The 24,233-nt window shown below is 35.0% G+C and overlaps 1 protein-coding gene across 1 annotated transcript in view; it reads left to right on the forward strand.

Annotated features, from left to right (window-relative positions):
• The window catches only part of GPR158 (G protein-coupled receptor 158), a gene marked incomplete at both ends in the record, with an annotated part of 431,513 nt that extends 412,375 nt beyond the window's left edge, over positions 1-19,138 (forward strand). The window contains 4 exons of the mRNA XM_081298275.1: positions 9,333-9,471; positions 13,604-13,709; positions 16,669-16,815; positions 17,666-19,138. Coding sequence (XP_081154401.1) covers positions 9,333-9,471; positions 13,604-13,709; positions 16,669-16,815; positions 17,666-19,138 — 1,865 coding nt within the window. The remainder of the gene's footprint in view (positions 1-9,332; positions 9,472-13,603; positions 13,710-16,668; positions 16,816-17,665) is intronic.
• Between the last annotated feature and the right edge of the window lie 5,095 nt (positions 19,139-24,233).

The raw sequence follows: 24,233 nt of genomic DNA on the forward strand, positions 1-24,233 counted from the left end.
GCCAGGCCCCAGCACTATTTCTTTTACTTTTTTTAATTAGTCTTTTTTATTTATATGTGACAGCAGAATGCATTACAATTCTTATTACACATATAGAGCATGATTTTTCATATCTCTGCTTATATACAAAGTATATTCACACCAATTCATGTCTTTATATATGTACTTTGGATAATGATGTCTATTATTCCACCATCATTTCTAACCCCATGCCCCATCCCTTCCCCTCCAACCCCTCTGCCCTATCTAGAGTTCATCTATTCCTCCCATGCTCCCTCTCCCTACCCCACTATGAATCAGCCTCCTTATAATCAGATAAAACATTCAGCATTTGGTTATTTGGGATTGGCTAACTTCACTTAGCATTATCTTCTCTAACTCCATCCACTTACTGGCAAATGCCATGATTTTATTCTCTTTTATTGCTGAGTAATATTCCATTGTGTATGTATGCTGCATTTTTTTTAATCCACTCATCTACTGAAGGGCATCTAGGTTGGTTCCATAGTTTAGCTATTGTGAATTGTGCTGCTATAAACATTGATGTGGCTGTGTCCTAGGTATGCTGTTTTTAAGTCCTTTGGGTATAGACCCAGGAGAGGGATAGCTGGGTCAAATGGTAGTTCCATTCCCAATTTTCCAAGAAATCTCCATACTACTTTCCATATTGGCTGTACCAATTTGCAGTCCCACTAGCAATGTATGAGTGTACCTTTTCCCCCACATCCTTTCCAACACTTACTATTGTTTGTATGCATAATAGCTGCCATTCTGACTGGAGTGAGATGAAATTTAGAATAGTTTTGATTTGCATTTCTCTAATTGCTAGTGATGATGAACATTTTTTCATGTATTTGTTAATTGATTGTACATAATCATCTGAGAAATGTCTGTTCAGGCCCTTGGCCCATTTATTAATTGGGGTATTTGTTTTTTTTTTTTTTTTTTTTTTGGTGTTTTGCTTTCTGAGTTCTTTATATACCTTAGAGATTAGTGCTCTATCTGATGTGTAAGGGATAAAGATTTGCTCCCAAGATGTAGGCTCTCTATTCACCTCACAGATTGTTTCTCTTGCTGAGAAGAAACTTTAGTTTAAGTCCATCCCATTTATTGATTCTTAGTTTTAATTCTTGCGCCAAATGAGTCTTATTAAGGAAGTTGAGGCCTAATCCCACATGATGGAGATTAGGGCCTACTTTTTCTTCTATTAGATGCAGTGTTTCTGGTTTAATTCCTAAGTCTTTGATCTATTTTGAGTTGAGTTTTGTGCATGGTGAGAGATAGAGGTTTAATTTCATTTTGTTGCATATGGATTTCTAATTTCCCAGAACCATTTGTTGAAGAGGCTATCTTTCTCCAATGCATTTTTGACAGCTTTGTATAATATAAGATAATTGTAATTTTGTGGGTTAGTCTCTGTGTCCTCTATTTTGTACCACTGGTCTACCATTCTGTTTTGGTGCCAATACCATGCTGTTTTTATTACTATTGCTCTGCAGTATAGCTTAAGATCTGGTATAGTGATGCCACCTGCTTCACTCTTCCTGCCAAGGATTGTTTTAGCTATTCTGGGTCTATTGTTTTTCCAGATGAATTTCATGACTGCTTTTTCTATTTCTATGAGGAATGTCATTGGGATTTTGATCAGAATTGCATTAAATCTGTATAATGCTTTTGTTAGTATGGTCATTTTGATAATATTAATTCTGCCTATCCAAGAGCAAGGTAGATCTTTCCATCTTCTAAGGTCTCCTTTGACTTCTTTCTTTAGGGTTCTGTAATTTTCTTTATATAGATCTTTTACCTCTTTCATTAAGTTGATTCCAAAGTATTTTAATTTTTTGAGGCAATTGTAAATGGAGTAGTTTTCCTCATTTCCCTTTCTGAGGATTTGTCACTGATATACAGAAATGCCTTTGATTTATGGGTGTTGATTTTATATCCTGATATTTGCTGAATTCATTTACTATTTCTAGAAGTTTTCTGGTGGAACTTTTAGGTCTTCTAGGTACAGAATCATATCATCAGCAAGTAGTGCCAATTTGAGTTCTTCTTTTCCTGTGTGTATATCCCTTTAATTTCTTTTGTCTGTCTGATTTCTATGGCCAGTGTTTCAATAACTATGTTAAATTGAAAGGTGAAAGAGGGCATCTCTGTCTTGTTCCAGTTTTTAGAGGAATGCTTTCAATTTTTCTCCACTTAGAATGATGTTGGCCTGGGGCTTAGCATAGATAACCTTTATAATGTTGAGATATGTTCCTGTTATCCTTAGTTTTTCTAATGTTTTGAACATGAAGGGGTGCTGTGTTTTGTCAAACGCTTTTTCTGCATCTATTGAGATGATCATATGATTCTTATTTTTAAGTCTATTGATGTGATGAATTATATTTATTGATTTCCATATGTTGAACCAACCTTGCATCCCAGGGATGAATCCCATTTGATCGTGGTGCATGATCTTTTTGATATGTTTTTGTATTCAATTTGCCAAAATTTTATTGAGAATTTTATCTATGTTCATTAGAGATATTGGTCTGAGGTTTTCTTTTTTTGGTATGTCTTTGCCTGGTTTGGAATCATGGATATTGGCCTCATAAAATGAGTTTAGAAGTGCTCCCTTTTTTTCTATTTCCTAAAATAAATTAAAGAGTATTGGTATTAGTTCTTCTTTAAAGGTCTTGTAGGACTTGGCCATGTATCCATCCGGTAGACTTTTGATAGCATCTTCTATTTTGTCATTTGAAATTGATGTGTTTAAATTGTATATATCATCCTGATTCAATTTGGGTAAATTATATGACTCTAGAAATTTGTCGATGCCTTCAATATTTTCTATTTTATTGGAGTACAAGTTTTCAAAATAATTTCTAATTATCTTCTGTATTTCTGTAGTGTCTGTTGTGATATTTCCTTTTTCATTACAAATTTTAGTAATTTGAGCTTTCTCTCTCCTCTTCATTAGCATGGCTAAGGGTCTGTCAATTTTATTTATTTTTTCAAAGAACCAATTTTTGTTCTGTCGATTTTTTCAATTGTTTCTTTCGTTTCAATTTTATTGATTTCAGCTCTTATTTTAATTATTTCTTGTGTTTTACTGCATTTAGTGTTGATTTGTTCTTCTTTTTCTAGGGCTTTGAGATGTAATGTTAAGTCATTTATTTGTTGACCTTTATTCTTTTAAGGAATGAACTCCATGCAATGAACTTTCCTCTTAGAACTGCTTTTATAGTGTTCCAGAGATTTTAATATGTTGTATCTGAATTCTCATTCACCTCAAAAATTTTTGAATCTTCTCTTGATGTCTAGTGCAACCCATTGTTCATTCAGTAGTGTATTATTTAATCTCCATGTGTTGGAGTGGCTTTTATTTATTATTTTATCATTGATTTCTAATTTCATTCCATTATGATCTGATAGAATGCAGAGTAGTATCTCTTATTCTTTATATTTGCTAAGCGTTGCTTTGTGGCATAGTATATGGTCTATTTTAGAGAAGGATCTATGTGCTGCTAAGAAGAAAGTGTATTCTCCCTTTGAAGGATAAAATATTCTATATATGTCAGTTAAGTCTAAGTTATTGATTGTATTATTGAGTTCTATAGTTTCTTTGTGCAGCTTTTGTTTGGAACATCTATCTAGTGATGAAAGAGGTGTGTTAAAGTCACCCAAATTTATTGTGTTGTGTTCTATTTGACTCTTGAACTTGAGAAGAGTTTGTTTGATGAACATAGATGCTCCGTTGTTTGGGGCATATATATTTATAATTGTTAAGTCTTGTTGGTGTATGGTTCCCCTGAAAAGTATGTAGTGTCCTTCTTTGTCCTTTTTGATTGACTTTAGCTTGAAGTCTATTTTATTTGCTATAAGGATGGAAACCCCTGCTTGCTTCTGCAGTCCATGTGAGTGGTATGATTTTTCCCAGCTTTTCACCTTCAGTCTGTGGATGTCTTTTTTTATGAGATGAGTCTCTTGGAGGCAACATATTGTTGGATCTTCTTTTTTTATTCAATCTAATAGTCTATGTCTTTTGATTGGTGAATTTAGGCCATTAACATTCAGGCCTAAAAACGAGAGAATACACTTTCTTCTCAGCAGCACATGGATCCTTCTCTAAAATAGACCATATACTATTACTGAGACATGATTTGTATTCCCAGACATTTTTGTGTATTTTTGATATTTAATGTGACTTTGTTTCTACTCTGATTAGATTTTCCTTTAGTGTAATCCCTCCCTCTGCTGATTTTCATCATTTTTTTTTTTCATTTCCTCTTCTTGGAATATTTTGCTGAGGATGTTCTTTAGTGCAGGTTTCTAGTTGTAAATTATTTTGACTTTTGTTTATCATGGAGGTTTTTATTTCATCATCAAATATAAAGCTTAGTTTTGCTGGATATAAGATTCTTGGTTGTCATCAATTTTCTTTCAGGGCTTGGTATATGTTGTTCCACGATCTCCTGGCTTTGAGGGTCTGGGTTGAAAAATTTGCTGAGATACGAATTGGTCTTCCCCTATATGTGATCTGATTCCTCTCTCTTGCAGCTTTTAAGATTCTATCCTTATTCTGTATGCTAGGCATTTTCATTATAATGTGCCTTGGTGTAGATCTGTTGTCATTTTGTACATTTGGTGTCCTGTAAGTCTCTTGTATTTGGTTTTCCAATTCGTTCTTCATGCTTAGAAAATTTTTTGATACTATCACATTGACGAGATTGTGAATTCCTTTGGTTTGAAACTCTGTGCCTTCCTCTATCCCAATAACTCAGATTTGGTCTTTTGATGCTGTCTCATAATTCTTGGATGTTTTGTTCATTGTTTCTTACCATCTTCACTGTGTGACCAACTTTGTTTTCCAGATTGTATACTTTGTCTTCATTATCTGACATTCTTTCTTCCAAGTGACCTAGTCTGTTGGTTATGCTTTCTATTGAGTTTTTTATTTGATTTATTGTATCCTTCATTTCAAGGATTTCTGACTTTTTTTTCAGAGTCTCTCTCTTGAAGTAATCTTTTGTTACCTGCATTTGCTCTTATCTCTTTGTTGGAGTGAACAATTTTTGCCTGTTCGCTCCAACAAAGAGATAAGGTAATTTAGGTAATTCTTTAATTCACAGATCATTTTAATTATGAAATTCCAAACTCCTTCTCTGACATTTCATCAACTTCACTGTCCATGGGTTCTGTTATTATAGTATCCTGGTTTGTTTGGGGCACTTTCCTCCCTTGCTTTTTCGTGTTGTCTATGTGTCTTCCTTTCTTGCAATGTGGATCTGAGATATTACAGTTTCTTCCTATATTCTTGTAGTACCTGTGCAGACTCTCTATACCTCACCTTGATGTTGGGCTTGCAGACCCTGCTGGTATCCCTCAATGTATGCTACTGCATTTGCAATTAAAGGCGGTGGCAGCAATAGCCAAGGTAACTCCAGATAATAGTTAAGGTGCCCCTAAGATGAAGTGATGTCTTACAGAGATGGGGCTGAAAGGGTGGGCCTCACACTCTCTTTGGGATGCCTACTTTGAGATGCAGCTGCTTTTAAACCCTGTCTGCTGTCAAAGTTAGGGCCTACTGGGTGGGGAAGGCTATGCTAATGACTATAGTATCCCAAGATGGAAGTGGGTTAGGCTTGGCTCCCAGGTGGGGGGTTAGAAGAGGATGAACTCAAACCTACCCTGGACCTGGGTCCTGCATGCAAGTTGGTGTGGATGGATCTGGGTCAGGCCTAGGCTTCCTCAGTAGTCTGCTGGTTGGAAGAGGCAGTCCTGTGCAGGAGGCTGGGCTCTAGCAGGTGTCTGCCCTGGGGGTTGAGGGTTGAGGGATAGACCAGGGCCTACTGTGAGCCTGGATCCACGGGCTGGTGTGGGTGGCCTGGGCTGGTTTTGGGTAGTCTACTGGTCAGAAGGGGTGTCCTGTGTCAGAGGCTAGGCTCTGGGTGTCTTTCCCCTGGATAGAGGGGTGGACCTGAACCTACTGTGAGCCTGGGTCCCCACACAAGCCGGTTTGGGTGGATCTGGGCCTTGGGGCTCAACCTCCCCCGTAGTCCGCTGGTCAGAAGGGGCAGTCCTGCGCCAGAGGCTAGGCTCTAGCTGTTGCCTGCCCCACAGGTGAAGGGGTGGTGCCCCAGCCTACTGTGAGCCTGGGTCCCTCAGGGGCTGGTGTGGGCTGTCTGGCCCAGCACTGTTTCTTAATAGTATTTTGCCTTCATCATTCTTTTCTGCCAAGCACAGTACCCCCCCACTTATTGTGTGTCAGTAAATAGAGGTTGTCATGTTGATAATAATGCCAGCATCATCTTTAGGTCATTTTTAGTCTGGTTACATGAAACATAAGAAACAAAAATAAAATTTAAAAAATTTATTTGAGCAAAAAATGATTCATGAATCAGGAAGTACCCGAGCCAAAAGGACATTGTGGGTTTCACAACAGCAGTCTTAGCATAGAACAAAACACAGAAACAATTTTTTTAAAAAAAACTACTTTATTGGCTATAGCTAGGTGTTGGGTGTGGCTGGAAAGGAGGGCCCACATTATAGAATGAATCAGCTAGTTAGCTGTCTGTTATTGGATAAAGTTCAATTCAAATTTAATCAATTACAAGGAATGCCTCTAAACTGTTTCAGTTTGCTTATGTAAGGGTCCATGAGCCTTCCAGGTGAAGCAATGACTCCAGTCTAACAGCCTCCTACTTATTTTGCTTCAGTAGGCCCTGTAATGTTATATGGAGTGGCAAGGTTACATTACATCTATATCTCTGGTTATTCAAACATGAAATTAACATTAGTCATTCAGTTCAACAAACATTTATTAAGACTTATCTATTTGGGCTCCATGTTGTACCTGTGTAGGCCAAAGGAGAAAACAAAATCACTGGAAACTCAGTTCATGACCTGAAAGAGGTCATAATTGAGTGGGGTGGTTTGAGGAAGGTGTTGACTAATAAGACCCAACCCATGAAAAATTTTCTCCAAGTTATACATTATATGGCCTTATTCTCTGCTTTGTGTTGTATATATAGTTTAAAAAGACAGAGATTAGTGGAAAGAAAATTCAGTGTAGGTTACAACCATTCCGGGCAGCTTGTGATGGAGGTGAAACTTGAGTTTGAACATTAAAAAATTGACTAAGATTTGGAAATGGAGTTAAGAGAAAATTTTCAGGGGGAGAAATAGTGTGAGCCGTGGCTCATAGGTAAGACCAATCTTTGGAGTATTTAGCAAACAATGAGAAATCATAGGTTAGCTCAAAGTGTTTATGTTGTGGAGCACTGGGAGATCATGTTAAATATATAGTGTGAAGTCATGTGGAGAGTTACAAAAGCCAGGATGAAGGATTTGTAAAACAATAATAGTGAGCCTTTGAAGATTTCTGAATGAAGATATAATCGATGCCTCACAAAAGGCTGAGAAACAAGAAGTCAGGATCTAACAAATATATAAATTAAAAAGGATAAAGGTCAAGTAATATTAGGAACTAACATGAACCCTGGGTAGCAAGAAAGTCTTATAAGTAACAACATGTATACCTGAACAGGAACCCCCTTAGAGTCTTTATTTGGGGACAGAAATTATTTCCAGCCTTATACTGACATCTGAATAAACCTTCTAATGGAGATTGGGTTAACCCAAATGGATAGTCAGAGATTTGGAGAAACCCTGATATGAACAAAATGGAGTTTCAGAAAAATGAGCTTGTCATTATTATGATGAGTGGATTAGTACAGGGTGAAGCCAGCTGTAGAGGGCCCTTGTAAAATAATTTCAACAAATAAGAAGTAAACTGATAGGGACTTAGACAAAGATTAGAATTGTATTCCTTGAGAGAAATCAATCAATATGAAGAATGACAAAAAGAGAGAGAGAAAAGAAACATAGAAGTGAAAGGTAGCTCTGAGATTTTAAACCTGGTTACAGAAGGCAAAAGTGGTACCACAGACTGAGTTGGAAGAGCAAATTGTATTCACATACAATTTGCTGATTTTCTTCATTCAACCCAATAGAGCTTAACTGGAAACAACATTCACCTCATATGGCCTGTGCTCACCATACTGAATAATTTGGAATGATTTAATGCTAAATCTCATGGAGAGTTTGAAGTGAAGTGTCCACTCCACCCCCTGCTTTGGCTTCTCTTTTTGAGTAGCTTGATTATCAATACTTGGGACACTTCCTAATGTTTAAATGATAGTAGAAACATGTTGAAGTTGGCAGATAAAATCTTGGTTTTTGTCCAATCAGTGTTTTGAATGGAGATCAGAATTTTAGTATGCAAGAAGGCTACATGTAAGTATGTCTTGGGTGAGATATTTTGTCCAAATTAGAGTTTTCTTCTCAGTATTCAGATTTTATCTTCTGATATGGTTGTGTCACTGAGATAAAATAGGTTTTAAAACTTACTGGTTTAAAAAAATATTGCAATGCTTAGTTTGAAAAAAAAATGAGAAGTTTAACAATAAGAACCACTTAACAACTACTATGTGTCAGAAATATGTTGCTTTATATGATTTTTTTATTTAATTAATAAATAATCCTAGGAGGTATGTACTTACTTTCATTGTCTTCATTTTCCAGTGAAGTAACTGTGACCACAGAGGTTAAGTAAATCACCTAGATTTACTCAAAGTAAGTTAGGGTAGACCCAGGTTAAGACATAACATCTAGTATGATTCTGAAGTCCTTATTCTTAGCTTCCATCCTCTGCCTATCTCTTCTGGCTTCAGTGATCAAACAAGGTGATTGTGAATTTTACTAAATCTTTCAGCACTCCACCCACAAAAGATATGATTTCTGTCATGTGTGAAGAAACAACATTTCATTTATAAAATATGTCACTGAATTGTTTAGCAACCTGTGTTCTCACATTTCTGGCAATGGATATTTTCACTTGCTGAACTGGGCACAGTGCAATAAAAACTTAAATTTCTAGGAGCTTTATATAAACATATTACAAGGGTTTGTTGTTGTTGTTTTGTTTTGTTTTGTTTTTTGCCTTGATAACTTTCTTAAGACCAAGATCCTCCATGAACATCCTAAACCTAGGATGGGGATAAGAAAAATTATTTTACAAATGTTTTAGGAAAAATACAAGTATCAGAAAAAACAAAACTGAGAATTCAAATGCTGTCAAAAACAATGACAAAGTATACCTTTGAAAAGATCTGTATATTAAATAAAATTTAAAAATAAATATACATTATCCGTATTTACATATGAATGATACTTTGAAAGCATCTATTTCTAAATTTATGTTTCTATGACAAAATGCATGCTAAGGAACTTATATTTTTGTTCACCTGTGAAACTAATCGAAAATTGTTTGTTTGTTCTTCTCACAGCTGAATTTTTATTCCTCTTGTGGGGTGTTTATCTCTGCTATGCAGTGCGGACAGTCCCATCAGCATTTCATGAGCCACGCTATATGGCTGTTGCAGTTCACAATGAGCTCATTATCTCTGCTATATTCCATACAATTAGGCAAGTGATCTGTAGAGCTAGTAAATAACTGTTTTATTTTTCTGATGTGTTGCAGTTTAATTTAAATAGAAAAATTGGATAAAATGAGTAATGGAAAGATTTAGGAAGGGTGATGTTTTATAAGTTGACTAATTTGTTCCTGTAATGGCAAATGAATAGTTTTGTTTTATTTTTACTCTGTTTCTTCTGATATTGCTTTTTTTTCCTTCATTTATTTTGAAGGTTAACTCAATGATATTGCATTATGTTAAACCACTTACGGGATATTGTGTATATATGATATTATTTGTTATGAAGATATAAAGCAATGCACATATAATTATAAAGCAGATATGGATAACCCAACTGTTTTTTTATTCATATTTCATATAATGGTTTATATTTTCAAAATCCTAACAATCAAATAGACAGTTTATATGTGAATTCTACTGAATTCAAAACAAATGAAAAAAATCATCTATCCTCTGGGTTATTATATACAATTGGGGTTCTGTCATAACCACATTTTAGCCATGACTTTCTTGGGTAAGAGTGTATACTCCAGGGCTCTCCTCTATGTTATGCATTCTCTATAGCAGATAAATATGAAGAAAGGTAAAAATGGTATATAATGAAGTGCGCAAAATGACTTATCTTCTGAGAATTTTCCCTTGCTTTATATTTGAAAATGAATTGAAAATCTGAGGATAGAACAACAACAAAAAGAATCCTATTATTTGAAAAGCAACAAAAAAAATGTCATTCAGTTGCCTGACAGATTTTGAAAGCTAGGATACACTTAAGAAAATTATTAGAAACTTTGACTGTCTTGGCCCTCAGTGGAAAGAGGAAATCCCTTTTCTTTGGTTTTAACTCCTTTGATGGAATTCAGATGTCCCTAGAAATTAGTGAGAATGGGAGTCAGGTTGGGGGCAGGAGACTGTGGACTTGTGCGCGTTTCTCAGTATGCTTATTTATCACTTTAGACAGTCAGAAAAATACTAACTGGTACCTGTAGGAATACATGATGCCAGGGGGCAGTTGGGCTTAGGCACAGCCTATGCTTCTTAAACTTTTCATTAAAAAAAAAAAGAGAGATGTCTGTGATCTGAGTACCCTGGAAACAGGAATCAGAGAAACTGGGTTCCTAGCCTTGACTTACTTCTCTCAAGAGAGAGTAAAGAGAAACAGAGGAGAGAAAGAGATTAGAAGACGTAAAAAGGATGAGAATGAAAATATAAGATCATAAAGACACAATGGGAGGAATAGTCTTTCCTAAACTAGAGTTTCAGAATCTGAAAATGGATGCCCGTGGTGCAGAATGTAGGGAGCATCAAAAGACATCATGTCACAGTCCCAGATCTCCAATATACTTTTCATTTCTCCAAATAAAGATTATTTTCCAAGTGAAGCTGTTTTTTTGTACTTTGTTTCCAGAATGTCAAGCACATGTTTCAAGATTTAACCATCATCTGAATATTACAAACCTGAGAGAAGACATTATTCCCGATAAATTTAAATGTCTTCTACCATCAGCATGTGACTATGCAGTACAAAGTGTTTTCTACTTTTGCCCCACATCAAGCTTCTAACTTTGTTAGAAGCAAATTAATAGGCCAAGTTAAATTTGTTCAAATCAGTTACATAGGTATCCTTTTATATTTTAGATGTACTCTATTCAGTTTTCACCATCAATTTTTTTTTCAGTAAATGTCAAACTATGAACTGGCCCAGGTCTTTTCAAAAATAGGCAAAGTGAATTATGCCTTAAATATATATTTTTTTAAGTTTAGTAAAATGATAATAAATGGCCATTACACAAAAAATCATAAGATAAAGTTTAAAAGTAAACCTCCTAATTGGGCCATCTACAAATATGTACTATTAACATATTAGTATGCAAATTTTAGATGTTTTTATATTTATGCCTATATTTATAATAATGTAGTATTTTACAGCCATAAAGGACCAAGGATTTTAAATTATAGTTTAACTCAGTAAATCTGAAAAACATTGATTTGGGGTGGAGTGGGTAGGAAGCAAATAATAGGCAATGATAATTAAAGAAATCAAGTATGCAGTATGCACAATATCATATTTACCCATGGACTTAATTCATACATGCTATAGTTCCAAAAGTAAGAAGCAATAACATAATAATAATTTAAACCAACTGGACCTATTTCAGTAAATTTTTTTTATTTTGGTAATTTTCTTGAATGAAATTATATTAAATAAGGCTTCCAACATCAGAAAAGATATTCTCTATTAATATGTCTTCTTTCTTGTCTGTGTAAAATATAAAATTATACATGTGTACAGGTACATATACACACATATTATATATATATATATAAATTAAAACAACTACATATTATATATAGATTTACTTGCATTCTTACCAAATTGTCAAATTACACAAAAAGAGGCTAATGTCAAAGAACTAAGTATAAAAGTACAGAAGACCTTTTCCCCAGTACTTTCTACTCCTTTGCTTATTTTTAACTACTGCAAAACCTGATTTTTCTCAAGGTATTTCTAGTTATAACTGCAGTAATTTAAAGCTGATTAATTTTAAGGTAATTATTGTCAGTATAATTCAATTATTTTTTGAAGATTCACTATTTTAGCTTAAAATATATACTATACAACTATCATTTTATTCATATTTATATATTCTTACAAGCTTCATAGAGTATGACTTGTTGCTAAGTATGGTGACCCTATTTTAATGCTTAAAAAAAAATCTCACATAACCCATGAAAACAAACTGTATCAAAATTATGTCATGTATAAGTAAAAAGAACCAATAAAAAAGTATATCATCCATGAGCAAAGAGAATGTTAAGTCATATTGAAAGCATGTGAAATGTAAGGTCACTGGTCTCAAAAAGGAGTTAGATAGTAATCAAGAAAAAAAATTTCTAATGATATATGAGATAACATAACATTTTACACTTCTATATATATTACAAGCTTGTTTTGTTTACATTTCCAGAAACCTGGGAAAATAACTCCCCATTTTGGATAATTTTTGTATGATGTTCTAAAAAGTGAGGAGAAGGTAAAAATGAGGAATAAATCCCCTTAAGGACAATGTTGTTTTAAATATTAATAATATTAATTTAATTAATAGAATTGTACTGAGTGTGATATAATGCAGATATAAAAGTTAGTTTCTTCCCCTTTTTGCCAATCATATAAATTTGTTTTGTGATTATGATATTATGAGCATTTTCATAGGCTCTTTACTTTTCAAATTTGATGATGTATATCATTGAAACACAATTCTAATTTTCTAAATCCAAAGCAGTAAAATCCCATGTTTATATTTCATGAATTAATAGAAGATAATATAACATTTGGATGTAATTTTAAAAAACTCATAAAGTAACCCTTGGTTTCTACATAAGGATGAGTGATTAAAACACAGCTTTGGTGAACCTATTAATTTACAAAAGTAATCCAAAATTACTAGAGTAGACCTTGGTACTGAATTCTCCCTCCCTGAATCAGAATATAGCTTTACAAATTCCTCAGTAAAAGATTATTAAATAATACACTTTAAATTATTTAGGACAATATGACAATTTAAAACAACTAAAAATTTTACTTTAAAAGTTTATCTTACCTACCATTATTATGTTAATTTTCCATTGCCTTATTCAAACCTTTGGGATCACTCACAAAGACACATAACTATCCACTCTTTTTTACCTTAATGTTAGTTAATGTTTTTAACTTATAATATTAGAATCAGGACTTATTCGGAATGTGTGCTATAACCCAAATTTGCTTGAAACAACCAGTTTGTAACCTACTCTTCAATTCATGTCTATTTACTGTTTTAGTTTTGCAGAGTCAACTTACATATACAATAATAATCTTGGTAAATGTGCAGCATATATGTATGTATATATTCTCTTTCTGATAATTTCAAATAATAAATAGTATTTATATCTTATTAATCCAGTAAAGGTTACTCAAACCTTTATTCTTCCTGTGATGAAAAGATAATGCTAAAGAAACAGAAAAAAAACACAGTTTTATTTTCTTTTTAAAAATAAATTGAGCAAAAGATTTTGCAAATATCCTAGTGTTTTAAGTAGAAATCTTAATTTTGGATTGCTGACTTGAATAATTATCATTTCAGATTTGTTCTTGCCTCAAGACTTCAGTCTGATTGGATGTTGATGCTATATTTTGCACATACTCATTTGACTGTGACAGTCACCATCGGGTTACTTTTGATTCCAAAGGTATTTTTCTAACATTTTATTTTTCTTGCAAGACAACTATTTTAAAAGAGCATGGAGTTGTTTCTTCTTTTAAAAATATCTCACAACACAGACAAAGGGAAGTATGGAAATTTGCTGGGCACTGTAAAAATCGTTTTTTAAAACTCCTTTAGAAACTGGGTATGTTTTCATTTTAGATTCATAAAACATCTTAAATAATTTTAAATGCCTTAATTTATCCCAAAATTTATCATCCCTTTCCAAATATTTTGATTTCTACTTTTGTTTTAATTATTATTGTTAGATGGCTTTCATTGTAGCTATAACATCAAGATCATATTTTTAAATAACTATTCTAAGAATCCTTCCTCTTTAGATTCATATTCAGAGAAGTATTGTGTTTAAAACATTCAGAGATTTTGTTTAAATGGAAATACATATAAAATTATGTATAGAAGAATATTTTTCTCTTTTATGCACATAGAAACACAATAATAGAACATTATATGTTTTATCAGTGCTGTACAATATAACATTAGCACAGCTAAAACCAGTTTGTGGTTTATCTTTCATTGTAGACTTTATATCAGTTCTCACAATTAACTAAAATGTTACATTTAGCCAGATTGCAAAGGCCAGTTATAAACAGAACAAAATATACCTATTTTATTCCCTACTTGACTTACACTAACTAGTCACAGTTTCATGTATTTGTCTGTTACTACAATTTATCTTAATGTTATTGTTAAATTAGCATTTCAATACTTTGCATATCATTATATATCTGTAAGATGGATGGATATTCAGACTATTCATTCAATAAATAGTTATTGAACTTGAAAGAGAATTGAAAACATATGTTCATACAAGAACCTTGCATATGAATGTTTATAGCAGCATTATCCATAATCCTAAAAATAGAAACAACCCAAATTTCCATCAACTGATAAATGTATAAGTAAAATATATATCCATATAATGGAATATTATTTGTCAATAAAAAGGAATGAAATGAAATACTGACACATGCTACAACTTGGACAAACCTTAAAAACATTATGGCAGATAAATAAGCCAGACTCAGAAAGGCACCTATTACATGATCCCATTTATGTTAAATTTCCAGAATAGGAAAATCTGTAGAAACAGAAAGTAGACCAGTGGTGGCCACAGCAGGGAGAAGGGGGAATAGAAGTGATAACTTAATGAGTTTAAGGCTTCTTTGAGGGGTGTTGAAAATATTCCGGGATTAAATAGTGATTGATAATGGTTGTACAACCTATGAACACACTAACAAACACTGAATTATATACTTTAAAATTGTAAACTTTAATATCTGAATTATATCTCAATAAAAAGACAAATTTAATATATTGAGGGGCTTAGATAGGCACTGTTCTATATCCTTATAATAAGAATAATGAACAGATAAAAGTCTATGTTCTCTATATTCAGGAGGCAGAGTTTGGGGACAGACAAGATTAACAAATAAGATAAATGGATAAAGTCCTAAGAAAAAAATAACATAGCAGGAAGTGCATATATTAGACAAACAAGCTTTTTTTGGTGTGGGGAGGTGCTGGGGCCTAGCACATGCTAAGCATATCCTCTACCACTGATTTACATCCCTAACCTCTGTAACCCTTGGTGTTGTTTCTTGAACTCATGACTGTCTCCAAGGTTTTGCTCAAGAAAAAATAGTCCCATTTTTATAAACAGTCTCCAGCTGGTTTAGTTAGTATCCCCTGAGACTTTGGATGCCATCATATTCATCATTTATAGCCCAAGTTCATGGTACCTGTGAGTCTCACAAAGGTAGACAGAAGAGGGAAGGAAAGTCTCTATTTCTGAGTCAGTTCCAGTTACAAAACATGAATTATGACTTAAGCTAAGAAATGCTGTTTCACATGTATTTCAGATACATTTTCACCATGCTAGTTGACACTAAAGTATTTCTATATCCCCAATGTTAGTTTTTGGAAAGAATATTTGAACCAATAATAAGCTAGAAGAGAATCCATGTTCTCTGAGCTATTATTTTATTTTCAGCAAACAGTTTTTACATAACTGTTCCTTATTTTACATATTGTTTATGTGTGGCTACATTGTTTTGATTCTTCTTTCTGCTTTCCATCCTTTACCCTACTCATTCTTCCTGACTTTTGCACTTAGAAACAAGCACATGGAGTAGAAAAGAAAAATCATATGAAAATAATTAAAATACAAAGAAGGAGGAACTTGAGAATGATAGTGAGCTTGAGGAAAAATGTGTTAATTTCAGTTGAATATTTGCATTTAAACTTAGATACTATTCACCCCAGAACTCTTTAGGCCAAGAGGATACAGTGGTCCAGAGTGATCTCATGTCTTCTTCAAGATTTCATTGCTGACAGAATTGAAACTGGAGTCAGATATCCTGTTTATTTTGAAAGTAACTTTTTTGAGCCTATGTGTAGAATACTGAAAGTCACATCCCTGTTACTAGTATGATTTATGGCCATAGATGAAATAAATCCTTACCTAAGTGAAGCAAAATGACAAACACAGGAGACCTCACTGCTCAAAAAAAAAAAAAAAAAAAAAATTCCCAACAAACCAACCAAAAAACCCTGCCATCCACCTGCTAGTGAATCTACATTTCTCCTCTTAGGCAACATTTCTTTGGATTCTTCTACTTAATTTATATTTTCAAAAAGACAAATATATCTTGGAAGTGGAGTAATATAAGTTAATACTAGGAAATAAACAAAGGTGGAACTTGGAGTCAGAGAGGGAGCCAAGTGCTAATATTGCCTCACTGAGAGCACCAGCATGTAACATGGAAAGCAAAACAAAATATAGCAGCAAATCATTGGAAAGTATTTAGTGAATGAATTTATCAAACTGAAGAAATGCTGTTCATATTAGCACCTTTAGACAATTATTGTGCTATGTCTACAGTGGGTTAATGCCTACAGTTCATATTGAATATCTATTACAGTTTTCACTTTCAAGCAATAATCCACGTGACGATATTGCTACAGAAGCATATGAAGATGAGCTAGACATGGGCCGATCTGGATCCTACCTGAACAGCAGTATCAATTCAGCTTGGAGTGAGCACAGCTTGGATCCAGAGGACATTCGGGTAATGCTGGTCTATCTTCTTTCCTGTTTCAGAGTAGGCCCAGTTAGTCCCATTGATACAGGCAAATGTGTGTGGATTGGCATGTGCATGCACATGTATGTCTGTGCTCATGTTGGTGTACACAGCATTAGAGAGAAAGAATTCATATTTGTGAACTGAAGACATCAAATGCAGAGTTAATTCAGTGATAACATGTACAATTGGAAAGTACATGCTATTTCAACTCTTACAGTAGCCTGGGAAGTTTTTATATTTTTGACTGACTTACAGGCAGTCATGATGAAGAACTGATTACCCATGTTCTAAAATATGAGTTTATAACAACCTGCTAATGGAAAAGTAGGATGTACCTGTGACCAGAGAAACTGAACTGGATTATTTAAAATGATATGTGATAACTTATCAGTATCTGAAGGAATAAGGTGCCCTTTAGCAGTCTATGAACTGTTGACCCTTAAAGCTAATCTAGCATAACATAAAACTTCATCAAATGGCAATATAATGCTTCCAACATTATTCTGGATTATGGGCTCATCAGTAGTAGATAGTATGTTGTATTTTCTTATGGTCCTGGCTCAGCTTTGTCCACACAAATTGAAAGTTCAAAATCCTTGCTCTGTGAAGCAAGGGTAGAATTCATGAGTTTATGTCTTAAAGTTCAAATTTTATGTAAAACACAAAATAATTAGAAGGTAGAAATGAGGAGAAAATTGATAATCACAGATGTTAACAAAAGTTGTAGAGCAATTTCCCTAAAGAACTTAAGCTTATTGACTTCTAATACCATTCAGTGAAATTGGCAAAAACAATCCATTGAATACCTTTTTTGAATTTGCTCTTGTTTTGGCAGGATGAGCTAAAGAAACTGTATGCCCAGTTAGAAATATATAAAAGGAAGAAGATGATTACAAATAATCCCCACCTCCAGAAAAAGCGGTGCTCGAAGAAGGGCTTAGGCCGTTCTATCATGAGGCGCATCACTGAGATTCCAGAGACTGTCAGCAGACAGTGTTCCAAAGAGGACAAGGACATGGTGGACCACAGCATGGCCAAAAGTACAGCCCTCATCAGGAAGAACCCACCAGAGCCTTCAGGTAATACAGGGAGACCCAAGGAGGAGTCCCTGAAAAACAGAGTCTTCTCACTCAAGAAATCCCACAGCACTTATGACCATGTCAGAGACCAACCAGAAGAGTCCAATAGCCTACCAACAGAAAACCAAGAAGAGGAGGCTACAGAAAATTCCACACTGGAATCTCTTTCAAGTAAAAAGCTAACACAAAAACTGAAAGAAGACAGTGAGGCCGAGTCTACAGAATCAGTGCCTTTGGTGTGTAAGTCAGCAAGTGCTCACAACCTCAGCTCAGAGAAGAAGCCTGGGCACCCACGAACATCTATGTTACAAAAGTCTCTTAGTGTCATAGCAAGTGCCAAGGAGAAGACTCTTGGATTAGCTGGGAAAACCCAAACATCAGGTGTAGAAGAACGTGCTAAATCTCAGAAACCTCTGCCAAAAGATAAAGAGACAAACAGGAAGTGCTCAAATTCAGATAACACAGAGACTAAAGATCCTGTCCCCCAAAACTCCAATCATTTGGAGGAACCAAGAAAGCCTCAGAAATCTGGAATTATGAAACAACAAAGGGTTAATCCCACTACTGCCAGTTCTGACCTGAGCCCAGGCACCACCCAGATGAAGGGCAACTTTGACATTGGGGAAGTGTGCCCATGGGAGATTTATGACCTGACCTCTGGTCCTGTGCCTTCAGAAACAAAAGCTCAAAAACACGTGTCTATCGCAGCTTCTGAAATGGAAAAAAATCCAACATTTTCCTTGAAGGAGAAAGCCCACCACAGGCCTAAGGCAGCTGAAGGATGTCAGCAGTCCAGTCAGAAGAGCATAGATAAGGCCGAGGTGTGCCCTTGGGAGAGCCAGGATCAGTCTCTTTTTGAAGATGAAAAACATTTGATTTCCAAGACTATAGTTCTCCCAGGGAGAGCCAAAGATGAGAATGGAGGTCAGCACCATGCAGCCACTGTGCGTGCTGGGCAATACGAGGAACTGCCCCCCAAAGTCATGGCATCAAAAATAGAGAATGAAAATCTCAACCAAATGCGAGACCAGGAAAAGACATCTTTCTCTGTGGAAAATGCACCTGGTTCCTGTAACTCAAGTAAAAACTCCCAACAACCATTAACATCACGAGCTGAGGTGTGTCCTTGGGAGTTTGAGACCCCCGGTCAACTAAATGCTGAAAGAAGTGTAATTTTACCAGCCTCTTCTGCTTTGAGTGCAAATAAGATAGCAGGGCCTCGAAAATAACGAGGTAGTATCCCCAGGAAGAAAAGAAAGAAGAAAATCCCAATGTGATACAAGACAGAAGATCTAAGAATCAAAAATTCCCACAGAGTATTTTGTAAGTCAAGGGAAATATGACAGATAGTGAGGGGAGGTGAAAGGGCTGAAGATGACTAGGACAGGTCCAGCATGTCACAATGCAGAAGTCAGCCTTCAGCAGAGGAGAGTCCTCCCCTGGTAAACTAAGAAAATCTTTTCATTTCAGCACGCTTAAGGGAATGCCCTCAACATCTGCCCCAATCCATCTTTCCTCATGGGACTTTGAAGATCCTAAGCAAGATGAGCAAGGAGACAGAAGATGTATGATTTTGGCAAAGAGGAAAAAGTTTTAGATAGATATATATGACAAATTCTAAGTAGCTGACTGAAAAGACCTTACTTTACCTATTTAACCTTGATAGCACTGCTAACTTAATGCATCCCAAAAATACCTTTTATATTAATGATTGCTCTCATTTTATTATAAATGTATGTTTCAGTACATTGTTGTGTCTCATATTCAAGCATTCCAGATTGTATAATTTTTGCAAATAACTTTGATATTATGTGACACAACACATTTATGCAATCTGCAGCTACTCAATTGTTATTGCAACTTACAGAATACTTGCTATCAACTTTAGTTGATTCTTGAAGTACAGTAAGCTTTCTCTGGCTTAAGAAGCCATAACAGTTATGATAAAAACCTTTAGTTTGGGCTGTGGTTTATATATTGTGAATTTGGGTTTGACTCTATTATTTCACATCATGGTTTGTTATACAGTCTTAATCAGGGTTTTTTATACAAGTTGAGTTACTTATTTTGCACTTGTTAGGACTCAGAAGGTTTATTATTATTGGAGATCAAGTGGTCCTACTTAGTCATGTCTCAATAAGTTAAGGACAACTTATCCATTGTTTGTTCAAAGTCAGAGTCATTCCAATTACTTGTCCCTTTTACTCTTTCAGTATTTCATACTTAGCAACATTTCCTAAGGAAGAAGCTAAGAGTGAGAAAAATATACTGTGCATTATTATTACCAATGGAAAGGGAAGACTCTAGGAATGATGAGAATTATAGCATTAATACACATAGATCCAGGAAATTTGCCTTCAAAGTGAAGACAGAACGATAGCTCCTAATAGCACTTTCAAGGGATTATTTTTTTAAAGAGAAAAATTAATGATAGCATCAATATCATTATATGGATATATTTTATTATGCATACTGAAAATATATTTTAAATTACCTTAAACTATTTATTCTCATAAAATTTTATTCATTGCTTCAACTAGGGATAGAACTTGCTGGGCTCAAATCCCAAAGAGGTTTTATAACCTGATTTATTCAAAGATCATAAGGTGGTATGGATTTTTCATTCTAGAAACCTTCAAGTCCTGCAAATTGCCCTTGCAAGCCACCTTACTCAAAATGAAAAGCCTAATATTATTTGCAAGGCAAAACAGCCTGCAAAGTATATCTTACAAAACTTACTGCTTTCCACACTGATCTCTTCGCATGAAAATCCTAAGCTGCTGACTTCACCCTACTGATGTGATCATGCAGTGAGATTCCAAAGCTCAGTCTCATTTTATTTAAAGGTGAATCACTTAAAAATAGAGCCCAGACTTTGCTTTCTCTCACTCTAAACACTGAAGTATCAATTGCTTATTTGGCCAGGACATTTCCAACCTAAATAACTGCTTTCCATTTCATAAGCAGCAAGGGGAACATGCTAGGAGGATAAAAGATGGGAAAAAGGAGTCAGAAGGTGGATTTAAGGCTTTTCTCAGAGAATTTTATCCGCAGCAGAAGGTAAAAACAGAATTCTCTGTGTCCACCATCAACATTTTCTCAGTGATTTCATTCAAGAGTATGCGAGCATGTGGCCCTTTTACAAAGCTGTGCGTGAATCTCCCTCACCCATTTGCTTACTTTGTGCAATACTCAGGTTGGTGGGGTAGGTACGAAGAGCTATAGAAATTCTATTTTAAAGGGTTGCCTTCATTTCTTTCTTTCATCCCTTCCTTTTTAGTCACCCAATCTTCCTACCTTCTCGAAGTTCCTAGAATACTACTTTAAGGTATATTTGTGAACTTGGTTTCGAGTTTCTAGACCAACATACTTGTTTCACTTATGTCTGAGATTTCTTAGCATTTGATTCACTTTTGAGAATTACGCAGTGACTTTTATTGCACTTCAGGATGATCCTGCTAGACACGTGGCTTAAAGAAAACTTGCCAAATTATACCTTAGTGACATTCTACAGACCATAGATTATTCTCTACCAGCATAGAATGGTGAAAATGCCTAGGGTCTTTTCTAGAGTTTCATTGCCATTATTAATCACCAAGAGAAGTTGAAATTTACAATTCTGGAGGATATTTTCCCAGGCTCATTACAATAAGAAAGTGAATAAACACTTACTAGAGTCTCACAAACATTTGTTAGGTTGTCCTTCTCAATGCATGTGCAGGCTGCATCCTGTCCTTGTTTTTATGCCAGGGTTTATAAATAAGTAGATTTATATCAATCTTAATAGAACTGTATATTTTATGCAAGAATTAAATGCTTTACGACATGAATTATAACTTAACCCATTGTAAACTTTGGTGGCAATATGGATTTGACACTCGACAGTACTCTTGTATTTGCTTCCTAGGTTTCTGCATGCAAGTGATGACAGGTAGGACTGAAAAAACACTGCCTTTGACTTCTAGCATTTAGCAACTGAGAGTTGTAGAGTCAACAAAGCTGTTAAGTCTCTTCACTTAATCTGTGGTTCTTCTGAAACTATTATCTGAAACCTACAGCATCCCACCATGAGATATTTGGTAAATTTATGTCGTGATGTGTTGCAGCATGTAAATAATTATAACTTCTCTGCAATAAAACATATTTATATGAAAGTGATTTATGGTGATTTGTGTGTTCATCTGTCAGAAAGTAAATTTATTTCACCCAATTCACTTTAGAAAGAATTCCACATAGATCTTTGGTTTGGGTACCTTTAGGCACATATTGCCTTATCTTGCCTATCTAGAGAAACAGGTGATTAGCCAAATGTGGTCTCAAGGATACAAGTAATCATTTGGCACCATTAAAACCCATTAGGACTAGTGGTATTGATTTAAGAAAGTTCTTCCCAAATAGGAACTAATTCAGCTACCTTTTTGGTGGTGGTGGTGGTGGTGGTGGTGGCTTATTCTGCAGACATAGCAGGCATTCTGCTAAGCAATGATGATACAAAGAAAAATGAGACCTCCAAGAACATTCAGACTCATAAAAGTATCCAGTGCCTGGTAGGATAATACACAGATGAGCATAAGTAAGTCAAGGAGTCAGGGAGTTCATGTTCACTGGGATTAAATTCTGCAAAGGCCTCATGCAGTGATGAAGGCATCGGGTATGAAGGGGAGCACATAACGCTAAAGATGACTGTACTCAGCCTTGCTTGCCAGGCTTCAGTTAACTGAAACTTCATGCCATCACACTGGATGCTATCAAAAAGCTTTCAACAGAGGCATAATCAAGTTGTGTATTAGAAGGATCATTTTGGGAACATCCCAGAAATGTATTGAAATGGAAAGACACTAGAAGTAACTTGGCCAGTTAGAATACTAGCATGACAGTCACAGGAAGGAACATGAGAGCCCAAGGGCGAGAGGGAAAGATTGCTGTTTACTTCATCAAAATCACATCTTCTAAGGAGTTTACTATTTTGTGATACTCATGTGATGTAAGAAAAATCAGAATACTTAGATAATTAATGACAGCTATCATGTTTGTTGACATTTTGGCTTATTTAAAAAATTAAAAACCCCCTCTGAAGATATGTATACCTCATCCCATCTGCTTATGAGAAATGTGTAGAATAGGAGCCCAGGTTCGTGCTAGGGGAAGCCTTGAAACTAAACTGGGCTGGGAAAGGAAAGAGGCACAAGAGTGCATTGCAGTATGGACTTCAGTGCCTATCTGGAATTGGTAATTTTCCAAAGCATCTCCAGAAAGAGAAACAGGAATGAAAAGAGGGAGGAGGAGGGAGCTGCCTTCCCTACCTAATCCCCGCACCTGTTTCCTTAAGTGAAGCATAGCCATTGCTGTTTCCCATCTGTTCATATTGCATGCACCTGATGAATAGAACTCTTGTAGAATCTGTGGCTACAGCTCTTCGAGCACCCTAAAAGGGCTAACACAAAATTATTTGGGGATTAACAAAGCATGAATGTTAAGTCTGCTGTGGGTTCTCATGTGAGGAGGAAGATACAGGCTTTTCAGTTACTGGTGGAATTGTTCAATTGATGTCTGTATTTTTCATACATATTCATAGTGCTAGTCATTGTCTTGGTTCTAAATTTAGAACCTTTTTGTTAAAAAATGCCTAAGAGAAATAAATCTACCAGAAATGAACTTTATCATACAAAATGTAATAATGTAAACCTATTGTTCAAAACAATGCAAAGTTAAGATTTTCTTTATTTCAGCATATTCCATTCTTTTTCCCTGAATAGTTATGAAGACAAAAATAATTTTTGTCCAATTTGGGCTATTTTCTCTTCAAACATTTGTTTCTAGGAAAGCATAGGGCCAAGTTCAAGCACATTGAATGTTCTAATTTAGTGTTAACTGGTTAGAAGGCAGATAATGAAATGTATGAATTGTTTTATAATTTCCCTCTCTATTCTTGTGATGTAAAAATAATAGATTGCCAGAAACGAACTGTCTGATGAAATGGAAATAGAAAATGAGATATAAAAATGGGAAAGATCTATGCTACACAGTAGTCATCTTCCTAGAAAGAAAAATAAATTAAGCACAAATAAAAGGTTCATTCGAGTTCTCGAAGAACATACTCCTATTTTAATTCAATCAGCAACAGGAATGAGGGAAGTGCCTTCTTTTATGCATACAAGAAGAAGATTATACAGCTCTTCTCCAGACAGTCCCAGGGATTTCATCCTTCCAAACCTTTTGTATTTGCTCTTTGGTTCACCTGAAACTCTTTCCCTCCCTCCTCTCCCTATCATCATCTTATGTCTACTTCAATACAAGAGTGATCATATATTTTATCATACAAAG

Source organism: Spermophilus citellus (assembly GCF_964194105.1).
Source record: "Spermophilus citellus genome assembly, chromosome: 6".
In the NCBI taxonomy this organism is placed as follows: Eukaryota; Metazoa; Chordata; class Mammalia; order Rodentia; family Sciuridae; genus Spermophilus; species Spermophilus citellus.